Raw genomic sequence first — 25,539 nt, forward strand, 5'->3', positions numbered from 1 at the left:
AAAATCGAAAAATTTTTGTATTCTGAAATAAACTTTCAGTTTGTTGTTTTTTTTATTGCTTAGATGGGTGGACGAGCTCACAGACCACCTTCTGTTACGTGGTTAATGAACCCCATAGACATCTACAACGTAAATGCGCCACCTGCCTTGAGATATAAGTTCTAAGATCTCAGTATAGTTACAACGGCTGCCCCACCCTTCAAACCGAAACGCATTACTACTTCACGGCAGAAATAGGCAGGGCGGTGGTACCTACCCGTGCGGACTCACAAGAGGTCCTACCACCAGTAATATCAATGTCTTTTTGTAATGAAGACTTATGCAAAGTAAGTTTTTTCATTATTGTTTTTTTATTGCCCTTGTAGGCAGACGAGCATGCGGCCCACCTGATGGTGAGTGGTTACCGTCCCCCATGGACTTCAGCAATGCCAGGGGCAGAGCCAAGCCGCTGTCCACCGATCATTTGCTTATCTGCGATTAGTCCTAGGATTATGAGCGGATTCGTTTATGATTTATCAGGTAGATATTCGGCGATCTTCCAAGTAATAGCGATCTCCTATTGCGTTGTTAATTTCTCTGAATATCACGTTTTTTCAGCCTCGATCCGTAGCTGATGTTGACTAAAATAGACCTAGTAGTAGCTCAGGGCCCATAAATAGTAAAACTTGAATTCCGCTACGTTCCTTGAGATGTATCATGAACGTGATGGTATAAGGGCTGTTCTACTCGCGAACCGGAACGAATTATTGCTTCACGGCAGAAATAACCAGGGCGGTAGTAATTTGTTATAGCCCTTTCTATCAGATTTATAAAACTATAAAATATAAATATAAAAGATGTGCGGTGTCGTGAGTCACCGGATAAGAACGAAGTTCCTTATTATAAAAATATTAATTTTAAGTTCTAGTCGAGGTATAAAGAAAATAATTATTCGGGTATACATTCTTTATTATGATTTTTTTATTGATAAAAAATAAAATAAAAAAACTCCTTAACAAAGTTATCAACTTTATTTTATTCACAAAAATTTATAAAAATATATATACATAATAATAATATACAAAGAAACAGCTAATAATAATAATAACCGTCATCACGTAGACTATTTAGACAGATTAGACATTGTATGGCCACCATACTAAGACTATACATAAATAATAAAAATCTTACGTTACGGACGTTTTTTCCCGGTTAAATACAAAAGTATTTTATAATGAACTAGCGACCCGCCCTCGCTTCGCTTCGGAAACATTAAAACACATGAAACCAAAAAAATAAAATAAAAAAAATTAAAAAAAAGTAGCCTATGTTCATCAGAGACAATGTCGGCTTCTAATGGAAAAATAATTTTTCAAATCAGTCCAGTAGTTTCGGAGCCTATTCGAAACAAACAAACAAACAAATCTTTCCTCTTTATAATATTAGTATAGATATAGATATAGATTGAAAGTTATACGAATATATTGACAATTCTTACTGATAAGACAAACAAAGGCTGGGACGGAAAAAAAACAGATATTAAACGATTACAAGAGTGCTGATTAATGTATTAATACACAAAAACACAAATTAATTTCCACTTAATTCAATATTCTGCTAGTTCGTTGATGTTATAACAAAAAAAAATACTCGAGGAAATCTTCGGAAACATTAAATATGAATGTGGTAATCTCGGACGTCGCACGTTGATTGCTGAAACCATTTCTATACCACATGTCTCCCGAATCACGATTTCCGCAAACTTGTTTCCATAATTCGTTCGCTGTCATATGAATAAGGGACCATGTTCAACAATAAATTCCATGAAATACACCGCTTCATGTGGCAACATGATTTCGCATGTAAGATATTTCGACTCGAAATCATTATCTTTGATATCCAGAAAAGAGGATGATTTGCATTTCGCTGACATTGCCTTTTTACCTTCAAAAACCATTTATTGTTTTATTATTGTTTCTTTCTACACTGCTTCCAATATTCGTACGATATAATGTTGTGATATCATTTGTTTTGTGCCAATTTTTGTTTTATTAATTCAAATTTGGAATCGGGATGAGAGTTGTGACAAGAGTAAGCTTTAATCGATGGAAAATAGGTTTTGCAATGAAATCTATACTCCACTAATTACATCTATTTTATATGTTAACATACTACATTTCTTATATGTTATAACATATTTTATATGTTAACATACATTATATGAAACATCGATAGTGATTAAAAGCACATGGCTTTGTATATGGACACGTTGACTACTATCAATATCCTAGATATGTCCTGTTGGATCCACCTGATCCACTTTTCTGTCGGACGCTTCTAGTTATCACTCTGGCATAGGTCATCGTATTTAGAACCCTTAACCTATACCATCGGCCTGCTGAGATTTTCACCGGAATATCTCAATGGGTTGCGATTCCGATCCAATGGTAGACACTCTCACAATGTAAGTGACAGGCCTCCTTCGTGGGCATTTGCCCTAAGCGTGAGCTTGCTTTTCCATTCTCCTGAATCTGCAAAAGCCTCCGGGTCATCAGAAATCCTTCTATCCCAAAAAATACCAGCAACGAAGTTGAAATGAAAAGCGTGAAGCGAGATAAACTAAAAAGTGATTAGAAGATTTACTGGAGGTAGGACCTCTTGTGAGTCTGCGCGGGCAAGTACCACCGCCCTGCTTATTTCTGCTGTGAAGCAGTAATGCGTTTCGGTCTGAAGGATAGGGCAGCCATTGTAACTATACTGAGATCTTAGAACTTGTATCTCAAGGTGGGTGGCGCAATTACGTTGTATTTGTCTATGGGCTCCAGTAACCAACCACTTAACACCAGGTCGGCTGTGAGCTCGTCCACCCATCTAAGCAATAAATAAATAAAAAGTGAACAAATAAATAGGGCGCGACAGAAGTGGAATAAAATTAATAGTAAACATGTCTTTGTGAAAAACTTGCATTTACTGAAACCTAGCTCGTCATACTCTTTCTTATACTTGACATCTTATACTATAATATGATACAGATAATTTTACTAATTATTAATGCACAAAAGATAATGTATAACTACATTACGTAAACTACATAACTTACAATATAAATTTTTTATATTAAGGTGACAGGAAATGTCAACTGGTGGTAGGACCTCTTGTGAGTCCGCGCGGGTAGGTACCACCGCCCTGCTTATTTCTGTCGTGAAGCAGTAATGCGTTTCGGTTTGAAGGGCAGGGCAGCCGTTGTAACTATACTGAGATCTTAGAACTTATATCTCAAGGTGGGTGGCGCAATTACGTTGTAGATGTCTATGGGCTTCAGTAACCAACCACTTAACACCAGGTCGGCTGTGAGCTCGTCCACTCATCTAAGCAATATAAATAAAAAGTGAACAAATTACTAGGGCGACACAGTAGTGGAATAAAATTAATATTACACATGTCTTTGTGTAAAACTTGCATTTAATGAAACCTAGCTCGTCATACTCTTTCTTATACTTGACATCTTAAACTATAATATTATACAGATAATTTTACTAATTATTAATTAATTAAATAACTACATTACTTAAACTGCATAACTTACAATATAATATTTTTATATTAAAGTGACAGGAAATGTTTCTTTAACTGTCTATTAAAAAATCAAGACGGAGAGTAATGACGTGTAGAATATTAGCTCTACGCTACAATGTATTACCATATTTTCCATTATTATATTCTAGTCTTATTGTATAGACTAGTGAAAGAGTTCATGACCGCGGTTGTCAGACTTATAGACATAACGTGAATGTCGCCAACAAACTTTGATATTTGAGTTTAAGTCTCAATATTTCTAAATCCATTACTGTTTTGTGGCAAAAATATGTGAGTAGGCTGGTGGTTACTTATCTGTGCGGGAATCACTCTACACCCTACAACCAGTAATTACACAAATTGTAATTTTTGCGTGTTTGATTTTTATTACACGTTGCTATTCCTTCACAGTGGAAGTTTCGTTTGGACATATGTTAAGTATTTAATTTATTTTAAAATCATTATGAATTTTAAACACTATGACGGATCAACAAAAAATTAGATGTTCATAATTAAATAGTTTCATAGATTTCCTTTATTCGGATATCATAACGTACGTAAAATTACAATGGCCAGGAATTCGTTGGTACATAAAGGATGGATAAAATTTTTACGAAGCATAAAGGGAGACATGTTAAAAATCTGTAGTCATAAAACACGCGATCGCCTACACGGAGTACTGACGGTATATTTTATTTGACCTGAACCAATGATCGATCGCCGTCAACGATCGCCTTCAACAATTCCAGGTTATTAAAAATATTCTGTGACATTCTGCGAATAAATCTTAAGAGAACTATTGTCTTGTCTTATAATCTTTAAGTCAACTTTAAAAGAATGATGTCGAAACATTACATTAAAAAATATTTGCGAAAAAACAAAAAAAAAAAGCCCGCTGAGTTTGTTTCGCCGGTTCTTCTCAGGACTGTGGCTTTTTTTGGAACCGTTGGTAGAGTTAGTATTGTTATTTATATTTTGACATTCAACAAGTGTGTCATACTGACATCTAAGTTGAAATAAATGATTTTGAATTTTGAATTTTGACTTATCTGCTTAGTGCTGTTTGTTTTTATGTTATGAAGTCGTCATGGCTTAACGGACAGAACGGCTGGTGCATTCGTATCGAGCGATGCGACCGTGCAAGTGGTCGAATCCCGCAGGCAGGTACCAATTTTTCTAATGAAATACGCACTTAACAAAAGATCACGATTGACTTCCACGGCAAGGGAATGACATCATGTAATAAAAATCAAACCCGCAAAAAATAATAATTTGCGTAGTTACTGGTGGTAGAACGTCTTATGCCTATTTTTGCCGTGAAGCAGTAATACGTTTCAGCTAGACGGGTGGGGCAGTCATTGTACTATAAAACGGACACTTAGAATACATGTCTCAAGTTTGGCAACAAAGTAAATACCACCGTATTTACTTTGTTGACGTCTATCATTATGGGCTCATGTAACCATTTAACACAAGGCGGGCTTTGAGATCATTTACCTATGTAAGCAATAAGAAAATCTAAGTATGCAAGTATATTGATATCTGAGTAAATCGTTGTTTAATATTATATTTATATTTTTCATCATTTAAGAATATGTTTAAAGCTTGAATATTTATTTTATATCTACTTCGATCAACAGTTACTATTGTTGATCGAAGTATATATATTATCGTATTTAGGTTTAATCCGCGATACACTGACCTGTTATGTCAAGCTGCCTAGGATTTTGTCTTGGTCGACGGTGTCACCCACCCGGCGAAACTACCCACCCGTGTCCCAGATATTGAGGGACACGAATCTTCTTTGCTGGGCCTTCTGCTGACCACTCACCCAGCCAGATAAAATGTGATCAATGCTCCACTTGAGTCATTTGATTACTACCTTATTCGTGCTGGCATACGACTTTCTGGTCCTGGTCGTCAGACGACGACCGGTTGTCGAAGAGTTTAGCAGTATAAGTCAGCAGATTGCGATGGAATGCGTGAATTTTGCTCATTCCGCTTATAGGGACAGCTCTGCTGATCCTGATGTGTATATGGACCGATTTAAAGACGTGGTGCTCTAGGGGATGGAATTGTTCGTTCCTTCTTCCGAGTGTTTCCCGAGGGCTATAATATATCCTTCTTCAAACGAGGCTTACAGACGGTACTCAGTGGTAGGCAGTGACTTGGCTGTGGCCCTGGCATTGCTGATGTCCATGAGAAACGGTTACCACTCACCATCAGCTGGGCCGTTTGCTCGTCTTCTACATGGGCGATAAAAAAATTTATTAATAACCATATACCGTAACATACCTGCCGTATTTTTTTGAGAATTTCCCTGGTTGAAAACGGTAATCTGGAAGATATCGTTTTTAGCGATAAGACCGCCCATTGTACAGTTTTTACTAACTTATTCACTTAGTATCAATACTTAATTATGTTTGGTGTGCCAATAATGCCTACTCTCTCTCTATCTATCTCTGTTCTGATGTTACAGTAAAGTGGGTGAATAGAATCTAAGAGGCTATTGTATATAATGAAATATCATGTTTCGGTTATAAACGTTTAATAATTGCTTTGTAACCCACTCCGCAAACGTAGATCCGTTTTAAATTATTATTAAAGTCACGACTGAATCTTTTGATCTTTGTCTATAGGGTAATAATTTTTGTAATTGGAACTGAGTAATGAAAGGAAATTTTAGGATAAAATACGTCGTAATAACAGGGTTGTCTTAAACAAATTTAAAGTTATTTATTTTACGAAAAAAATAAACTTAAACACTTATGAAAGATTACAGTTTGTTGTGTTTTCTTAAATTAGATGATTTATGTGATAAAGTATTCATGTATAATGGTCACGTTTGAAATAAAATAAAATAAACACGATATATTGCAAAGCATTGATAAGTTAATAAGAGCTATTTTATTTATAGAATAAAAAAATTAAATGGTCATATTATCATAACCTTAAATAGTTGTTTTAAGAGTAACATGACGTAACGAAGCCGTAAAAGTTCTTTAGTTTAGTAAATTTAATTAAATATATGGTCCGCGTAGTATTAACCGGTAACAGAATTATTTTCAAACGTTATTGAATTCCTCGATTGAAAATCTAAGTTAAATGCCCATTCTTTGAATGCCACTTGATGGCATAAATTTAATATCGTAACCGAGAGCTATCCAATGGAACTTTTGTAACAAATTTCATTTATCTCCTCTCCCCGAGGAATTTCATAAAATCGATTGTTATCAAAATGATTTAAAGTCGTAATTTAATGGGATTCTTTTTTGTGTCAATATTCGTTAGTGTAGGTATAATCTGTTCAATAAAATATCAAATTATGATGGACATTCGACAATAGAACGAAAAATTGCTCTCAAAGGAATTAAATTACTCTTTTATCTTTTTTTAAACCTATTGAATGTGTAATATACTAATATTTTTTGATAAAACATTTTGGATATTTTTATAACAATGTATGTACATGTGCGAGCGAGCACGATATTTATATATGTACACGGAATTAGCGATTAGAACCGAATAGCCGATTAGTACAATGTTTAGTATACGACAAAGCGGACCTCATTTTAGACTGAAAAATACTAATGTTATGTAGCTAAGGCGGAACGATCGTCCAATAAATAACAAATGAGATTACTATACCATGATAATTTAAGATGTAAAAAATAACTATAACATTTAAATTTGGTGTCATGGTTCCCGCAGACACGGCCCACCGAGTTTCTCGCCGGATATTCCCAGTTGTTCGCGGTTCCGATCCGTTGGTAGATTCAGCGGAGCACTGCTGTTGCTTGGCAAATTTATTCAGGCTGAAGCTGATGAACTCACCTGCCACTCAGAGTGAATTACATAATAACGTATGTGAATCAAACATTTTCGGTATGCAAAGACTGGATTACAATTTATTCCCCTTAGATGAGTGGACGAGCTCACGGCCCGCCTGACAACTACAACGTAAGTGCCGCCACCCACGATGAGACATGAGTTGTAAGATCTCATTTTTAACAACGGCTGCCCCACGATTCAAACCGAAACGCGACTGCTTCGGAATAAGTCGTGGTCTACGCCGATACCGAACATCCAAATTTAATAATATGCACATGCAGTTTTTCTTACTGGCGTAGATGGGTAGAGCTGAATTCATGGTCCTCCATCCGAGCTTGTCGGAGATAGCACAACATGAACGAGAACAATGATACTTCAAAATCCAAATTACCTTTAAAATAAAAGACCCTTAAAACTAAGAGACATTCTCTGGACATTTCTCTTTCCCTCTCAGACACGCGACAAACTCATTTCTTATTATATGTAAAAGGTTCGAAATACCCTTGGAGTTACTGAGCCTTAGACGCATTCATGAAGAGGAGGATAAAAATTATTTTCGTACAAGCGAAATTTGTCTATTTCTGTTCGAGTCTCGTATCTGTCAGAGAAGTGAGGTTCCCAGGGATCTGTATTGTGATATCGACACGAGTAATCGGTTTCCTGCGTCATAAATCTCCCGGGTAATTAATCATGGGTCTGACCGTGATGTCGACGGTGGACACCGCGACGCCTAGTCTCGTTTCCCGGGACAATGTTTTTTCTTACCGCTCTTTGCTCCATTGTTTATTTTTACTATAGTAAATGACGGAATTGTTCATCTTTTAATGAAATTATTTTGTAATCGAGAACCATTTTAGCTGGATGTAAATAGTTGTTGTAAGATAAAATTTTTGTTTATTTTAAAGAAATAATGTGATGACATTAAAAAAGTCAGATTAAATCGTAAAAGTCGTTTTAATAATGTCTACAATTAGCGAAAGCCGAAGTAAAAACTTCCAAAGACTTCCAACATGAAATTTTTACCATAGCTATACTAATTTAATCATTAATAAAAAAATATATATTATAATATAAGGAACTGTTAGAGTATCATTGTTTATTTATATTTCCGATGGTGTCCACCCCGATACTTCCTCCCCATAAATAGATTACGAAAGGGGTTGCTATAAAACACGATTTGTGGCTCACCAGAGATGGAATTTTGTTCAAACATTTCCGCGTAAGTCATAATGGTGTCGTTTTTTAGGCAACACTGACGTTTTCAGTATTGCCTGAACGGAAAAAATAAGTATACGAATTACTGAAGGTTTAAGTACACGTTACTTCACATAGGTTAAGCTGTGGTATCTGTTTATTATCTCTTAACACAACGGTGTAAGCTGGTGTTTTGGTAATGATAGAAGAGCGTGTTCTTGAAACTTCATGAAACTTCGAATTAAGTTGTCATGCAAAGTTTACTGTTTAGCATATATTATCAGTAAGCTCTAGTAAAGCTTTACAAATAAAGAGACGCTTTAACCAAGCCGCCAAATTAGCAAATATTTTTTATTGCGTTAAATGGGTGGACGAGTTTTACAAATTATGGCACTTATGCGGATAACCATAGTAAAATTATCGACAGTGCGTTTCCAAATATTATTTCTGCCACGTACCATCCGGCTTGGGAATGAGCTCCCCTCCACGGTGTTTCTCGAGCGCTAGGACATGTTCTTCTTCAAACCGTATATAACCGATAACCGTCAAATTCATATTATTTATAATCGTTCGTTTCATTTCACTGAATAAATGCAATTTTTTTTGTTAATAATTTATTTATTATGAATTCCGTAAAGTGACTTTTATATTTGTTAGGTATTTGTGTTTTTTTTTCATTTTGTTCCTATCGGTTTTTCAACCCACAGACGTCCCTGTTGGATATTAGGACGTTAGAAAGATCATGACTAAAGTAAAATAGCTGTTCAATGGAAACTGTAACTTGTTTTAATAGAAAAGTGTGCACTATATTATAAGCTTTCAAATTTAAAGTAAGGGTTTTCCCCATGTATTATCCATAAATTGGTAATCACACCTAAAATCAGAATTTCAAATATCTTTAGTAAAAATCGAAACTTCGACCGAGAACCAAGCCTGTACTAGTAAGCTTATAATACCAAAGGTATTATACCATTGCCACTACGCTAACAAAGCGATCAATATTGAATAGTGTCTCTGTGTTGTAATAAATACGATATTTGCACAAAGATTATAACACATCATTTTGGTCATGGTAAGTCAATATCAGCTTTCACATGTTAGGTAATTCATTTTAGGCATTTCAGGATAATCGAATAGATAAGTGTCACAAAATAAGTCGCATTTCTAGTTAGTGTCGAATCTATCAAAAACTTTCAGATACTATCTCTCAGATTTAGGGATTTAAAAAATTGAACACTTATTTTTCAGTTGCAAAGTTTTCTTTTCTGACAAATCAATTTTAATATTTCACTTTGATATAGTCTTGAAGATCAGATTTGAACTTAAAATAAATTTTAATCTATTTTTATTATTATCGAATCTATTTTATTATTGGATGAGCATTTCTTCATTTTAGTAATTGGTATCGCAATTACCCTCATTAGCTTTGACCTTGAAGGAGAAAAATTGTATCTGACTTATTTAAATTTTCATCTAATAAATATGATTAATATTCGGGCTTTCAATGTTTCGTATATTTAACTAAAATTCATTTAATTATTCCAAACGAAATATAGCAAATTTCGGTGGTTCTAATTCAAAGATATCCTTTTGTTGAACGAGATGAAACAAAGTTAAATCACACCTTGTCAGTTTAGCGTCCCTTGTACGGTATATTTGCGTAGGCACTTTCGGAACAATCAGTTTGCAAGCCCAGAAAGGGTGCGAAGTAGGCCGAAGGGTTGGGCCTGTATTCAAAGTCTCATAAAGTTTTGCTATAGGCCCAACGAAAGGATAATAAGAACGAGAACGTGTTTTTGTATTTTGAAAGATTATAATATTCTCAGGCGTGGTATCGAAAAAAAAATGTCGGTTGAAATTTATGTTCGTGTATATTATTGAAAGCTAAATTCAATAGGTAAAATGACATCGTATACTTTGATCAAAAATTACAAATTTTATAGTATTACTAGCTGACCCCGCAGACTTCGTAGTGCCTCAATGGATAAATAAAAGACCTAAACTTTTGTTGAAAATAAATTTAAAACAAACAAAAGGAATCCGTCCGACGGGGACACATCAAAGGAGAAACAAAATTGTTTTTTTATATAATTTCGAGCATTTCCATATTTATCTACCTTTTAAGCCTTTTTTGAACTTTCACAAATAATTTCATAAGACCAAAATTAGCCAAATCGATCAGGCCGTTCTCGGGTTTTAGCGAGATTAACAAACAGCAATTCATTTTATACGTATAGATTTTAATGTTGGTAGGTATTCGTTGTTGCTTTAGGTTACATCAGTTAACGTCAAGCCGTCCACGACGAGATAGGCCGCTCAAGATTAGCCGCTGAACACGATCTATGCATACCGTCGCTGCCAACCGCCTGATGCAGATAGGCACTTAATCCCGGCTCCACCTCACGCTGTTAAATCCTACTTCAGACCGTTTTTATCCTGCCATAATATTTCCTGCTTTATACTCAACATTTTAATAGAGCAACTGGTAATTTAATCTAGCGATTGTTAAAATACGGTTAAAATTGTAGCTGAATTGTGTTCATAATTCATTGTAGAATTAAGCTGGTTCTTTTAGCATTATAGATAATTATTATAACCGAATCAAAGAGTATTGAGAAAAAATAATCTTATTAAAATTTATTTTATTTTATAAACAGTAATTTGGTAACATTAACAAGGTTTTTAAAATGCCTGTTTTAGAATCAGTGAATTGGATTCATTTGATCACTTCCTCCTTGCGTCATATTCCTCACTGCTGAGGGTCGTGACCACCCTTCTGTATCACCGTCTCACGTACGATCTTTCTCGATCTTTTTTTGTCTCTGGAGGTGTAGAGGGCGTTGTGAAATGTAGAATCAAGAGCGGAAAAGAAGCGAAAGAACCATTTTATCTGGTAAGTCATTATAAACTTTGACTGAAGTGTATATGTACGTTAAAATTTTAGATACAAAAACATTTTATGATAAACGTTTTGCAATAAACTTATATTAATGCAATTAATTCATCAATATACATTTTCGAAGTAAATTTTTTCCCACCAGTTTGTCATAACGTTTTTTAACAATTTACTTTTAAACTTTGATAATTCACAGTTTCATTGCGAAACTTATCCTGTTTCTGTTCGTTAAAAACAGAAATAAAGATTGTGGAGGCTTTTGTATTATGTTATTAAAGATTATAAAAATAAATATAATGTTCAGTAGAACTGGTATACAATTAGTAGTAGAACGTGGCCTTGCGTCTCATTTATATTGTTGTATAGTTACTTCCTTCCCGCTGTGGCTCCTGTATACATAAAGTGTACACATACATAGTATACATAAAAGATGAAGTTCCTTTTTCTTTAACTGGGTTTTATTTACTATCTTTTTAGATCACCTCGACTAATTTATCATTAACAATGTATTGTAAAAATGATATTGATATATAATATGCTTAATTATTAATTAGTCATAAATATGTATTATGTGCAAATTAACGTTGCAAGTAATTAATTACTGTTGAAGAAAAATACGTAGAAATGAGTCAATGTAAAGCCAATTTATTCTAAAATCGTAAACTCGTTAAGTGTTAAGTTGTTAACAGTGTTAATTGTTCGAAACGTTGAAAATAAAGTAATGACAATAAAAAAACGCGAGATTAAACCGTAAAAGTAGTTTTAATTATGTCCGCGACTCGTAGTAAAGAAAGAAAATACTTTAACGCCACTAAATATTTAAATTTTTTACAATTTTCCCAACATGAAGTTTTCTTTTTAGGTAAAATACATTTGACGGTAAGACGACTCAAGTTTGACTGCTGGTTTGTCTATTCGTTCCAACTTGAATTGATTTGATCAGATCCTCGTCGAGTTTGAAACAACTTTTCCCAAGTTCCACTAAACTTGCGGTTCTGAAATAGGTTTAACTAAAGACGAAAGAAGTAGTTCTGAACGGCAATCATTTCTTACAGAAGTTCGGTTCGGTTATGGAATATGACATTGATTCATAGTTTCTATAAATGGATTTATTTGTTCTACTTTTATAATCACCTTTTATAGTGAGACGAACTTGTGATTCATCTGGAATCTAATAGTTACCGGAATATAGATGCACTATATACAGTAAAAACTCTGTATTCGCGGGGTATATGTTCCGCAAATATGCCGCGAATACAGAAACCATGAAATTATAAAAACGCGTTTACATAGGATATTCGATTGGATACCTACATATTGGAATCCTTTTTATCAACGTGTATGTACCGATGTACCAATTAGATACGCGAATAAAAAAATATTTAGTTGCGAACACGGGAATTGAGTCGCATTTTTTAAATCCGCGATTAGTGTAAAGCGAATGAAAGAAACGCGGATAAGGAGCTTTTACTATATTAGTCTGAAAAAGAAATCTGTCGGTTTTGAAGTAGCTCTTATAACTGCGTTACGACTTTAATATATTAGCCATGCGCATACGAATGAGGTAAACACAGCAACAAAGCAAAATGTTAAGTAAAGAAAAATCACCCTCCGGTTTCCAGTGTGGATGAATCTCTTGGTTTTTTTGTTCAAAGCAAGCTTCTTTTTTGTCTTTGTACTCTTAGACCCATGTGTCGATTGGAACATAAATCAAAGCTCTCTCAATAAATCTTGAATGGTTTGAAAACGCTGAAGAGGTCGTGTACTTTGTTAACTCCTATTTGATCACTTTAGAAAAGTGGTCACTTAGAAAAACATGTCGTCGTGGCTTAAAGGATAAGACTTAGGATGCATTCGTATCTAGCGATGCACCGGTGTTCGAATCCCGCAGACGGGTACCAATTTTTCTGATGAAATACGTACTTATTGACGTAATGAAATACGCATTTACGTTGTAGATGTCTATGGGATCCAGTGACCACTTAAGAATTTAAAAAAACGTTCTATGAAGTTTGGTTTTCATTTTGAATAATTTATTTGGTAGCTACATGCCTAAATTTTCTTCATCACTACATAGTATAAAACTAAGTCGCTTTCTCTGTCCCTATATCTCTATGTATGCTTAAATCTTTAAAACTACGCAACGGATTTTGATGCGGTTTTTTTTAATAGATAGAGTGATTGAAGAGGAAAGTTTATACGTATAATAACATACATTAAACAGTGGAGAAATCAATAATAAATTACAGTTTCCGAAGCGAAGCGAGGGCGGGTCGCTAGTTTCATAATAATGCCGACAATAAATTAAAGAATCCTTGTCAAATAGTAAATTAGATTTTACGTTAAGAGCTTCAAGACACAGCAGGAATCCTTTAATCTTTTTGAGCGAAATTAAACCATTTGTAAACGTTCAGCGACCGGGGGGAGTAAATCAATCTATACATTGAATTAGTTGATGTTGAACGGGCGATTTCGGCAATATTTTAGAGGCGACGCCAATAGAATGAGGCGTTTTGCACTCGAGGCACGTTTCGCCCTATTCATCAAGTTGCCAAAGCCATTACCGCGCCCGCCACCTGCACGAACCCCAGTTTGTATTATACTAGATTATTCCACGGTTTTCATTCGCATCTATCGATAACTTGTTGAATTATAATCTGTGGTTTGTATTTAATTTGTGATTAATGGATATTGCTACTGAAAAATCTTTTTATCAATCCAGTGTAATAGAACCGAAGCATCGATTATTTTTGTGAACAAACAATCAGTAAGTACAGTATGTGGTTTAACGTTTGATGTGCAAATTTGGTTTCCAGGCACCTTTTTGAAACAAAATGTAAAACGGTAAATTAACAAAACAAATTAGAGATTTTATGACTAACATAGTACACAATAAAAAATAAAAGCTCTATTTCTAAATGAAAAATAACATATTAGGATAGAACTATATAAAAGCACTCAAAGAAACTGGGTAACTAAATCAGTAACTTCGCAGACATATAGCTCTTTGTGAATTTTGGTAGATTGAAGAGTGATAGTCTCTTCATTATTATGAAATACAGTTTCTCGTAACAATTACGTAGAAACGATCTCCGCTATGCCTAGGTTACTTGGCATCCACCCCACGTAGAGGTCTATTCATCACAAGCCGAGCCCAGCGAAGCTATTCGGTATTACCTGCGCCAACTTCCAGCTCAAACTTTACATTGTCCATGAAACATATTTTAATGAGAATAACAATAATTGTAGATTATTATAATCTGTATTGTTGTGATCATTGTACATAATCTATACATATAAATAAAATTGGAGTGTCTATTTGTAATATTAAAATAACCGCTTTTTACTACATGCATATGAATATATATACGGTACATACACCAAAATATTTTTTTTTACAATTTTTGTCTATCTGTCTGTCTGTTTGTTCCGGCTAATCTCTGGAACGGCTGGACCGATTTTGACGGGGCCTTTCACTGACAGGTAGCTGATGAAATAAGGAGTAACTTAGGCTACTTTTTTAGACTAGTTTCGCCCCGTGGTGTCACCCGCGGTACGACAATAACCGCGGGTAACATCGCGGGACTCAACTATCAATAATAAAATTTAATGTTTCCGAAGCGAAGCGAGGGCGGGTCGCTAGTGTATTATAATATTCATCCAATAGAAAGGAATTACAATACTATTATACTAAATGAAATGTCAGATCCATTGAAGCTGCGCTTACTTAAAAAAGCAGGTTTTAAAATTTCAATACTTTACTTTACTTATATATTCAAGAGAAAAATTAAACATACAAAAAAAAATCATTTGGAAAAAGGATTCTTGCGCTGAAATATTCAATTAAATAAGAAACAATTTTCTTGGCAGTGAACAAAAACATATTTTATGTACACATTCTCGCAACAGTAGACAACATGCATAAAATTCTTCAGTACGTTTCGCCTCATGTCATTTAAGGGGCCGTTATGTTCAAATATTAATAACTCGAAGCTGACAAGGACTGAAATATATGTATAAACAAACATTTTACGAACTGTACAGAATGTATAATTTCTAAAGAACTTTGGGAAATTCATAACTCTAATTTTCGCGTGTTTCGGCTTTATAATAAACTAGCAACCCACTCCGGCCCAGCTCGGGTCTTTACCAAAAATTTCAATGAGATTTGACGTTGTTTTATTTAAAAAAATAAAAGAACACTTATTGCGGCATAACTATAATAGTTAGACTATAATAGTTAGACGTAATGACGACGCTTGTAGCTGAAAGTAAGTATTGTACTTTTGACGAAGCATGTTGCTGATAACTCTATTTCTGTAATCTGACGAAGCATGTTGCAGATAATAACATGTACTTTTAGATTAGGAATATTATGTTCTTTTTTTTATAATAGACAATTTAAAGTATAATTAGTTAGACATATTCTGTCACGACACTTTTTGTAATTAAATTTGCAATTTAATAAGGCAATTTTTTTACACCTTGGGTTACATTATTGGAGTTTTAGTAAAGATCCCGTTTTTTTAAAAAAGATTATAGCCCATGTCACTCGGGAATAGTGTAGCTACCAAACAGTGAAAGAATTTTTCAAATCGGTTCAGTAGTTTCGGAGCCTATTCAATACAAACAAAGAAACAAATCTGTCCTCTTAATAATATTAGTATAGATTGGTATAGATATACTACTTGCGTTCACCAAACGAAAATCGACCGCTGATAAGCAATGTAATGATTAAAATAGTGTTAATCATTGAAACATTTTTAATTTTTTTATTATTATTAAAAGAACAGTGTGTAAGGTAATGTAATATGTATAATTTGACGGTTTTTTTTTTCATATATATATATATATAATTTTTTTTTTTTTTTTTTTTTTTTTTTTTTTTTTTTTTTTTTTTTTAACGCTGGGGAATCCATTTACGGATACCTTGTTGGGGGAGTTACGGACCGGGTTATGTCGGACTCCGGCGCCTCCTGAGAGGAAGAAGGGGAGAAGAGAAGGACCGAGGTCCTTCACCTCCCCCAATTTCTCACAGGAGACTACGCCTTGAAAAAGGCGCGCGAAGCACTTGCCCCGCAGAACGACTACCGACTAAACCCCATCGAGCTCCACCACACCGACTACACGAAACTTACGGTACCGCGATGCGCGCCGAAAGTCTCGCCTTAGGCGGTACCCGTACTGATGTTAAGACGGGATTTCATCCCCGGGAAAATCCCGTAGAACCTCGTCTCGGGAGACACACCGTGAGCAGCGCACAGGAGCCACCTTGCACCGCTTCACCACCGGACAAACAGTCGAGTGCCGGGCGCCCCCGCACCCGGCACTCCATAGTCCCTACGAGGGCTGAGCGGCGGCCTCTCGCACGCGCCGTCCACCCCGCCTTCTGCGCTGAGGAGCCGAAGAGGGATCCCATTCCCTTTCGCGCTCCTCAGCCTCACGAAGCGCCATGACCAAGTCACAGAACCCAGCCATGGCCTCCCACGAACTCCGGTCCTCTACCATACGGGCGACGATAGCCCTCAAAGAGAGGTCCTGCCCCAACACCGCGACGAGGTTTCGCCGCGGGTGCTCCCACCGTGGGCACGCTTCTAGCGCGTGCTGGGCGTCATCGTTCGGGTGCCCGCACTGGTGGCAGCCCGGATGTGGCTCCCTTCCGCAGACTCTCCACAGATACCTCCCGAAGCATCCATGCCCCGAAAGGACCTGGGTGAGGCGAAAGGAGAGCTCACCGTGTCGCCGGTCCGACCATGCCTCCAGCACAGGCACCAGTGCCTCGAGCGTGCGCTGACGAGTGGCCGAAGTTCGGCCGAGCTCCTCCAGCAAGCGTTCTCTCCATTTGGCATACGCCAGACCACGCGCAGCACGCCTCCATCGATCCACAACCGACGGGCCGGGTGTCCGTTCCCGAGTCGAGGACTGTGTTCTCCGTCGGTATGTCGCAGCCAAGATTTCCTCCTCGAGGTCCCACGGTAAGGATCCGGCGAGGGCACAGGCCACATCCTGAGAGATGGTACGGTACCCCCTGATGACCCTCACCGCGAGCGCCCGCTGAGCTCTGAGCAGCAGAGCCACGTTTCGCGCGGTAAGTGCGGGCGACCACACGGGAGCACCGTACAGGGCCATACTGCGCACCACCCCCAGGTACAGTCGCCGGATACCGGCGCTGCATCCACCGGTGTTGGGAAGAAGACGGGTCAGTGCACCCGCCGTCCCCATCAGCCTTGGAACCAGCATTTTGAAATGGTGGTCGAATCTCCATTTGCTGTCCAACACAAGGCCCAAATACTTGAGCTTCGGCTGGACAGCAATGGTGACACCCCCGACTACGAGATTCGCGCCTTGAGGCGGCCCCTCCCGAGCCGAGTGGAAGCACACTGCTTCGGATTTATGAAGGGCCACCTCGAGGCCGAGTCTCTTTATTCGACTCACCACAGTCGCTACATCTGCTACAGCCAGGATGGCTGCTGACCGGTAGTCGTCTCCGCGGGCCGTCACCAGCGTGTCGTCAGCGTAGCAAACCACTTCGACGCCACGCAGGTTAGCCCCACGGAGGACCCAGTCGAAGCCTATATCCCACAGGAGCGGACCCAGTACCGACCCCTGTGGAACTCCCCGCGACACTGTTTTCCGTCCCCACCCACTCCGCTCGGGGAAGATTACAGCCCGCCCTGAGAGATAATTTTCGATCAGATTGCGGAGACCGGTGGGCACGCGGTGAAATCGTAATGACTCCATGATCGTACTCCAGGGGATCGTGTTGAAGGCGTTGGCTATATCTATTGACACAGCCAATAGCACGCCCCCCCCAGAGCACGCCTGGTCGGTAAGGTCACGGACGCGCAAGACCGCGTCCACGGTCGACCGACCTCTCCGGAAGCCAAATTGGTTGGACGCTAGATTCGGCCCAATATTCTCCAGGTGCTGAACAAGACGCTCGGCAACGATACGCTCAAGGAGCTTACCGGCCTCGTCCAACACGACTATCGGGCGATACCCGGAGGGCTCATCTCTAGGGCGACCGTCCTTCGGGATGAGCACCAGCCGGCCCGTACGCCACGGCTCCGGGAACCTGCCCTCTCGGAGGCATTTGCTAAAAAGCCTTCGAAGTGCAGGTCCCAAACCATCTTCAGTTAGGGCCAGAGCCCATGCCCTGCTCGACAGACCGTCAGGGCCGGGCGCTGTGCGCTTCGAGCGCATCTTCGCCACCACCGCCTTGAATTCCGCCTGGGACACACCTTCCAGCTCTCCGCCGTCAGCGACCTGCACCGCTGCCATTACAGGAGGGACGAAAGCCGTTCCGGATGAGTCCGGAAATAGACCCCCGACCACCCGGTGCAAAGTCTCGGGCGGCAGTGTGCTGGTCGTAGGGGGAGCCCAAGGTCGAAGCGCATTGCGCGCCAGCCTGTAGGGCCGCCCCCATGGATCGCGATCGAGCGAGGCGAGTAGATCGTTCCAGGCGGCTTCCTTTGCCATTCTGATGGCCACGCAAAGGGCCCTCACCGCTGTCCTGTACACTACGTAAAGGCGGTCTTGCTCCTCCGGGTCTCGATGCATCCTTCGACGTCGGCTCCGTTGGTACGCACGACGACTGACGTTGCACGACTGGCGCAGGTTGGCGATTTCCTCAGTCCACCAATGTACGCGGCGCTTAGGGGCGAGAGCTCTGATGCGTGGCATGGCAGCATCACACACCCGCGACATGGCCTCGCGTATACGCTCCGCCCCCACTCGTACGTCCATCGGCTCGCCAAGTGAGTCGAGGCGCCATGCCTGGACGACAGCCGCCTCGTGCAGCCGCTCGACATCTAGGCGCTTCTGGGCCCAACGAGGACCCTCCGTGCCTCCACCGAAGAATGAAGACGTTGACACCGCTCCTGGGGTCACAACGATGCTGAAACGGATGTAGCGGTGGTCGGAAAGCGTCTCCTCACCAACCATCACCGCCCAACCGCGGATGCGACACGCGACGTCCGGCGATGCGAACGTGACATCCACCACGGACCCGCCTAAACGTCTCACGCATGTGAATTCCGTGCCGCGGTTGAGTATGACGAGACCGCTTTCGACCAGCCACTCCTCCACCGCCCTTCCTCTGGGGCACGTCCTCGAGGAACCCCAAGCCGATGATTTGGCATTGAGGTCCCCGAGAACAAGCATCTGCCGGGAGTGCGACCTCCTAGTGACGCGGCTGAGCTCAAGGAGGAGGCCTTCAAACTCAGCAAGTGTCCTGTTGGGGGAGAAGTATACTCCCACCACGATCATCTCGGCCCAGAGGACGGCGACGAAGCTGCGACCCCTCTCAACGACGGCGAACTCAGGCGGAGCGCCCACACAACCACGACGAATAATGGCAACCCGGCCGTCAAGGTCAGCTGCCCAATCGGGACCCGTAAGGACCCGGTATGGCTCTGCAACCACCGCAAGGTGGGTCAATCCCTCCACCATGCTCTGAAACAAAAGGTCTTGAGCCCTGGCGGAGTGATTGAGATTCCCCTGGAGAACACGAAGGACGTCTGTCATGATTGGGCGTCCATCGGTGTCGCCGAGGCCATACCGGGCCGACTCCGCGCGCTCTCAAGCGTGGCGAAATCCTGCCGTCGTTGTCTCTGTCTCGGGGGCTTGGCGCAAGCCTTGCCCCCGGAGACGTGGTCCGCCGGTCTGCCAGCAGAGACACAAACGGTGCAGTGCGGCGCCAGCGAGCAGCCTGAGGCCACGTGACCGGCCTGGCCGCACCGGTAGCAATCCCGGCTGCGGTCAACTGACGACGGGCAACGTGCGCTCACGTGGCCCAGCTCGTGGCACCGAAAGCACTGCAGCCTCCTGGCCTCCAACAAATGAGCGCGGAGTACGCTCCAGCCAATCCTCAGCTTGGGGACTGCTGCGATTTTCGCAGCTGTTGAGACCGGGCATCGAACTAAGACTTGGCCCATCCCGCCTGGACCGGACTTTATTTCCCCGACCTTGATACTCTCAGGCGGGCACCCCCCGATTTTGGCGAGCTCATCGGCGATCTCCTCACGCGACACCGAGTCGTCGAGGCCACTGATGCGCATCGCTGCAGTCACCGATGGCCTGGAGATCTCGACGCCCTCCGTGGGTAGAATTTCTTTCAGCCTATTTGCCAGGAGATCGGCCTTCTCCACTTGATCGCCTCCATCTACCACCAGGACCTTGGCACCGGTTAAAGAGGACCGAATCCTCTGGACCGGGATGCCTAACGATTCTAGGTCGATCTTTGCCCTCGCTTCCGCAAGGACGGACCGATATGTAAGGCCGCGGCTTGCGGCTTCTGGCTGTAGTTTTAATACCACAGCCTGAGAGCGCGGAGCTCGAAGCCGCTTCTTCGTCCTCTTCTTTGAAGACGGTGCTTTCTCCTCCGGTGGAAAAGCTGCGACTGTTCTCACGGCCTCCCCCCTTGACTTAGCACCCCTACGGGTGACCGTGGACCAGCTTTCGGTTAAAACAACTGGAGCCGGAGGGAAGGCACCCAGTTCGGACAGGGGTGCTAGCACCGTGGTCTTGCGTCTAGGGCCTTGTGTCTTCTTATTCGCGGAGGGCGGCAATGCTGCTTGTACCGATGTTGATTCCAGCGTAGCATCAACGATGAGAGGAGGGTCTGGCGATTTCTCACAGGTCTTCCGTCTATCCGCCGCCAGGGGTGGCCTGATGCGAGGCTCCGGAGGCAGCCGCATCTCCAGACTCGCAAAGCGAGCGTCAACCATGGTGCCGACGGCACGCATAATGCGTTGGACACGTAGCTCCTCCTGGTCCTCTGTCGTGGTGGTTGAAGCTGGGGCTGGGGTTTCGACTGGGTTGGACAACGTCAAAGCCCGTGAGATGCGCGCCAGCTCCTTGCGTACCTCCTGCAGCTCCTGTCGGAGCTGTAAAATCTCCTCCTGCTGACCGGCGTTTACCGCTCGCAGCCTTTCCGTCTCTTGGGCCGCGGGACGGTTCGCCAGCTCTTCTGTGACCTCCATTATTGTCACCGCCAATTCCTTTAGGGCACGTTGATACGTACTCTTCAGGTTGCCGGGCTTACTGCATACCTTCAGGGCCATCGCGGCACTCTCCTTCAGACGACACTCAGGATCCTTTTTAGGGCTCTCTTCCGTGGCTTTTGCGCTTCTTACTTCGCGCATACTACTCATGCTACCGGTGGCCTTTATCTCAGAGCGCTGAGTTTTAAGACACGTCTGTTTGTCCGCAGTCAGACCAGTGGTCGGCAGACGACCACGCCCTCTCTTTGATTGCGGCATGACACCACCTTTGCCAGTAGAGGCTGCTCCGTCAGAGCCGGAACTGCTTCCAAGCTCGTCACTACTGATCGTCAGTACTCTTTTTCGCTGTCTGCGAGTCGGCGAAGAGCGAGCCGACGAATGGGCCGACCCAGCTGTGGCCATGCTATCGTCCGACACGAGAGCGGTTCCGGACGATCTCCCTTCATTGTCCTTAACGGACCCTATAGCTACTACGTCCTTCGCGGACTCGTTCTTCCTACTTATGTCCTTCCCGGACCCTGCTCCTTTTTTGACGCCGTCCTTCCCGGACCTTATCTCAGTGCAGTTTGTGCCCCCCCCAGAATACGAGGGGCTGCGCACTACCGACGAGTCAGTAGTACGGAGGGATTCTCGCTTGGCGGGTACCCTCCTGGGGTATTACTCTTTGCAAACTAGACATCTTCATTGGTTTCCCTTTGTTTTTTGCCCGGGGTGCGGTCCCCTGGGACACCCTAGCGACCGGTCGCCCACCGGCCATGCATCCTCTCACCGGGTGTCAAAGCTTAGGATTAGGATTGAAATGAAAAGAAGAAGAAAATAAAACAAATAAAACCAAAAATAAAAACCAAAGGCGAAGAAAGACAGATAGAGAATAACACAAAATGATAAACCAAACAGTAAAACGAAGAAAGTTACAGATTACAAATCAAAATATAAATAAAACAAATGAAGATAACAAAAAGACAGTAAATAAATCAACGAAATAATCAAAGGGAAAAGGATAAAAGGTGGAGGCCCACGCATCTCCAGGAGGACCACCCTTCAACAAGTGAAGGGGGAGGAGAGCTTGGAACCCCCGGAGCTGGTTTTGGTCCACGTCGTTCGGTCTCTCTCGTTGTAACAGAACGAGAGAGACCGGACGATACCCCTGGGAATAGAGCCCAGAGGCCCGTTATCCGCCACCTACGGACGCGCCCGGTAGAAGTCCAGCAACTCCCGCGGGAGATGAGGTTACGACCTGCGGGATAGTAAGTAGTCACCAGAGAACAATATTGTAAGCGGCATAACTAAATCACTACTAAGTCGTGGGACCACTTTTGAAAAAGGAAATTTTGTAATTTTTTACGAAAGTTCTATACGTCTAGTATTTTTATATGAAAAACAAGATGTTATGCTAAGTCTTTACTCTAGTATTTTAGAATATACATACAGTCGGTAAAAAAAGTATCGGGAATCAACGATTTGTTTATGGTTCCAATTTTTTTTTTGTTTTTGTTAGATTAGTAGAACTGTTTTCCACTTTGGCGCGTAGTTTGATTTGCATCTGCTGTTTAGATTAAACACAGTGCTGTTTTAGTTAAATCATATATAGATCTCTGCAAATTTCATAATGGACAAAAACATCGAACAAGGAGTTAGTCTTAAATTTTGCATTGCCAATGGAATTTCGTTTTCGGAGCCACTGGAAATATTACAGAAGGCTTACAGTGAATCGATTTTATAAAAAAAAAAACACTGGCTTACGAGTGGTACAAAGCGTCTAAAAGCGGTCGAGATGTGATGATGATTTGCCTCGCTCTTGTAGACCATCAACGTCTGCAGCTGACTGTTTTCTTTGACTATCGCGGTGTTGTTCACTCGGAATTCTTGCCGGAAGCTCAAACGGTAGGTAAATAGAGAAGATTATTGAAGCATTATACGGTGTTTAAGTGAGTAAATTCGACGGAAAGGCCATATCCATGGATAGAAAATTCTTGGATTTTGCACCATAAGAATTCGTCTTCGTATAAGGTTATCATTATGATCGAATTTTTGACCAAAAACTTAACAAATAACATCGAGCAACCTTATTCACCAGGTATGGCTCAAGTGAATTTATTTTCTTTCCTAAGATCAAATTATCATTTTGTGGCACACGCTTTCATTCGGTAGAAGACATAAAAGAGAATTTGTAGTGAGAACTGAACCCGATTCCGGAATTAGCGTTATTACTGGTGGTAGGACCTCTTGTGAGTCCGCGCGAGTGAGTACCATCACTCTGCCTATTTCTGCCGTGAAGCAGTAATGCGTTTCGGTTTGAAGGGTGGGGCAGCCGTTGTAACTATACTTGAGACCTTAAAAAATATTCTCAAGGTGGGTGGCGCATTTACGTTGTGGATGTCTATGGGCTCCAGTGACCACTTAACACCAGGTCGGCTGTGAGCTCGTCCGCCCATCTAAGCAATAAAAAAAAAATATGTTTAGATGATTGGATTATTCCTTGGAGTTTGTCTGTCGTTTCTGAGGTAGCATACTTTGAAGGTGGTAATTTTTTTAATTTTTTTTTTATAAATATATATAATTTTGTGTATTATTGATATTTTCCCGGTACTTTCTTGGCAGAGTAGTATTATACATATGAAATTGGATACATTGATTTTGTTGAAAGCGAAGCATTCGTTCATCTTTTATTCATATTTTTATTAAAAATAAGCATCCACTGTCCATTTCGTGTTTTGTTGTATCGTTCTCAATCCGCTCTAAATGGATATCTGCTCCCCCAGGAGTAACCCAAGGCTCTTTGTTGGAAATCAAGCCAGTATGAAGAAAGAACGGCATGTTTTCGACACATTCAGACATTTATAAATAAACTAGTGGTCCCCCAGAGTCGAAATTCGACTATAATTAATTGAAATTATAAGTTTGTACAATATTAAGATTCTTTTGTCAAAGACTATTAATAGTATACTTTTATAATCGCAGATTTCGCCAGGACTACACTTTAGACAAATATTAATAAAGGCAAACAATATTTAATCTATTCTCAATTTGACCACAGACTATAAGCAATAAGAAAAGTTTAACAATAAACAAATAGTGTGCATTCGTGTGTGTGTCAAATACATGGTAGTGTGTGTAATGTCTTTTTTATTGATTTAATGTATTTTTTATTATTATTTTATTATTATTTATTTAAAAAAATATTAACAATCTGCACTACTTCTCTAGTGTGTGAAATTTCACACTCCTCCGTCCGCGCAATTTTCGTAAAAATGGGTACAAAGTTTTTGCTTCACGTATTAATATATAGATACACAGTACATTCATTGTCATCATTATGACAGAGATGAATTTAAGTGCGCCAAATAGAATAGTTCGATGATATAAGTACTATTAAGTGTAAAGCCAAAGTAATTATTCCACGCGGACGAAGTCGCGGGCAAAAGCTAGTTTCATATAAAACTTTTTTAATTTATCAATAAAATGTTTGTAATGTCAGAGAATATTTCTGTGGGCGACGTTCTGTGATGAATTTCTACTAAGTTTTAATAAACTGTTTACTCACACGCTCACGTCCACTGGGTGTTAAATATGAACTATATCCAATAAAAGTTATGGCAAGAATACCTTCACCTAGCTTAAGATTGAGGAGGTCCTAAATTCTATTGTATATAACGGCTTTCTTACTCTTCAAACTGTAACGAATGACTGCTTCCCGGTAGAAATATACAGCGCGGTCCCTACACTGCTGGTCTTCAATTTTCCTGAACAACGGATATGGACTCTTCAAATATATGATGTACATACTCGATTAAATAAGCAGCGACAAAACAAGTCAAGTATAATTTTATTTTCTGTTTTTTATCAGATATTCTTTTTGTTTGTTTAGTGGCTACTGATGACCTTTGGTGTTATCAAACAACTATTGGACCTGTTGTGAGCGCAGGTGGGTACCACCACCTTGCCTATTTCTGTCGTGAAGCAGTAATGCGTTTTGGTTTGAAGGGTGGGGCAGCCGTTGTAACTATACTGAGATCTTAGAACTTATATCCCAAGGTGGGTTGGCGCATTTACGTTGTG

At 40.6% G+C, this 25,539-nt stretch overlaps 1 protein-coding gene across 1 annotated transcript; it reads right to left on the minus strand.

Moving 5' to 3' along the window:
• Positions 1-19,998: 19,998 nt before the first annotated feature.
• On the minus strand, positions 19,999-23,498 carry LOC149500458 (uncharacterized). The gene is made up of 2 exons (XM_089736583.1): positions 23,467-23,498; positions 19,999-22,129 (listed from the first exon to the last, which is right to left on the minus strand). The coding sequence occupies exons 1-2, from the start codon at positions 23,496-23,498 to the stop codon at positions 19,999-20,001; spliced, it is 2,163 nt and encodes a 720-aa protein (XP_089592709.1).
• Between the last annotated feature and the right edge of the window lie 2,041 nt (positions 23,499-25,539).

The sequence above is a fragment of the Bombyx mandarina genome, chromosome 21 (assembly GCF_030267445.1).
Source record: "Bombyx mandarina strain Sakado chromosome 21, ASM3026744v2".
Lineage (NCBI taxonomy): Eukaryota > Metazoa > Arthropoda > Insecta > Lepidoptera > Bombycidae > Bombyx > Bombyx mandarina.

Excerpts from the sequence above, each read along its gene's own strand:
- LOC149500458 (XM_089736583.1), bottom strand. The coding sequence starts at position 23,498 with ATGATAACCTTATACGAAGACGAATTCTTATG. Across the intron at positions 22,130-23,466 it reads TACGAAGACGAATTCTTATG|GAGGGTACCCGCCAAGCGAG; the intron begins GTGCAAAATCCA and ends GTAATACCCCAG.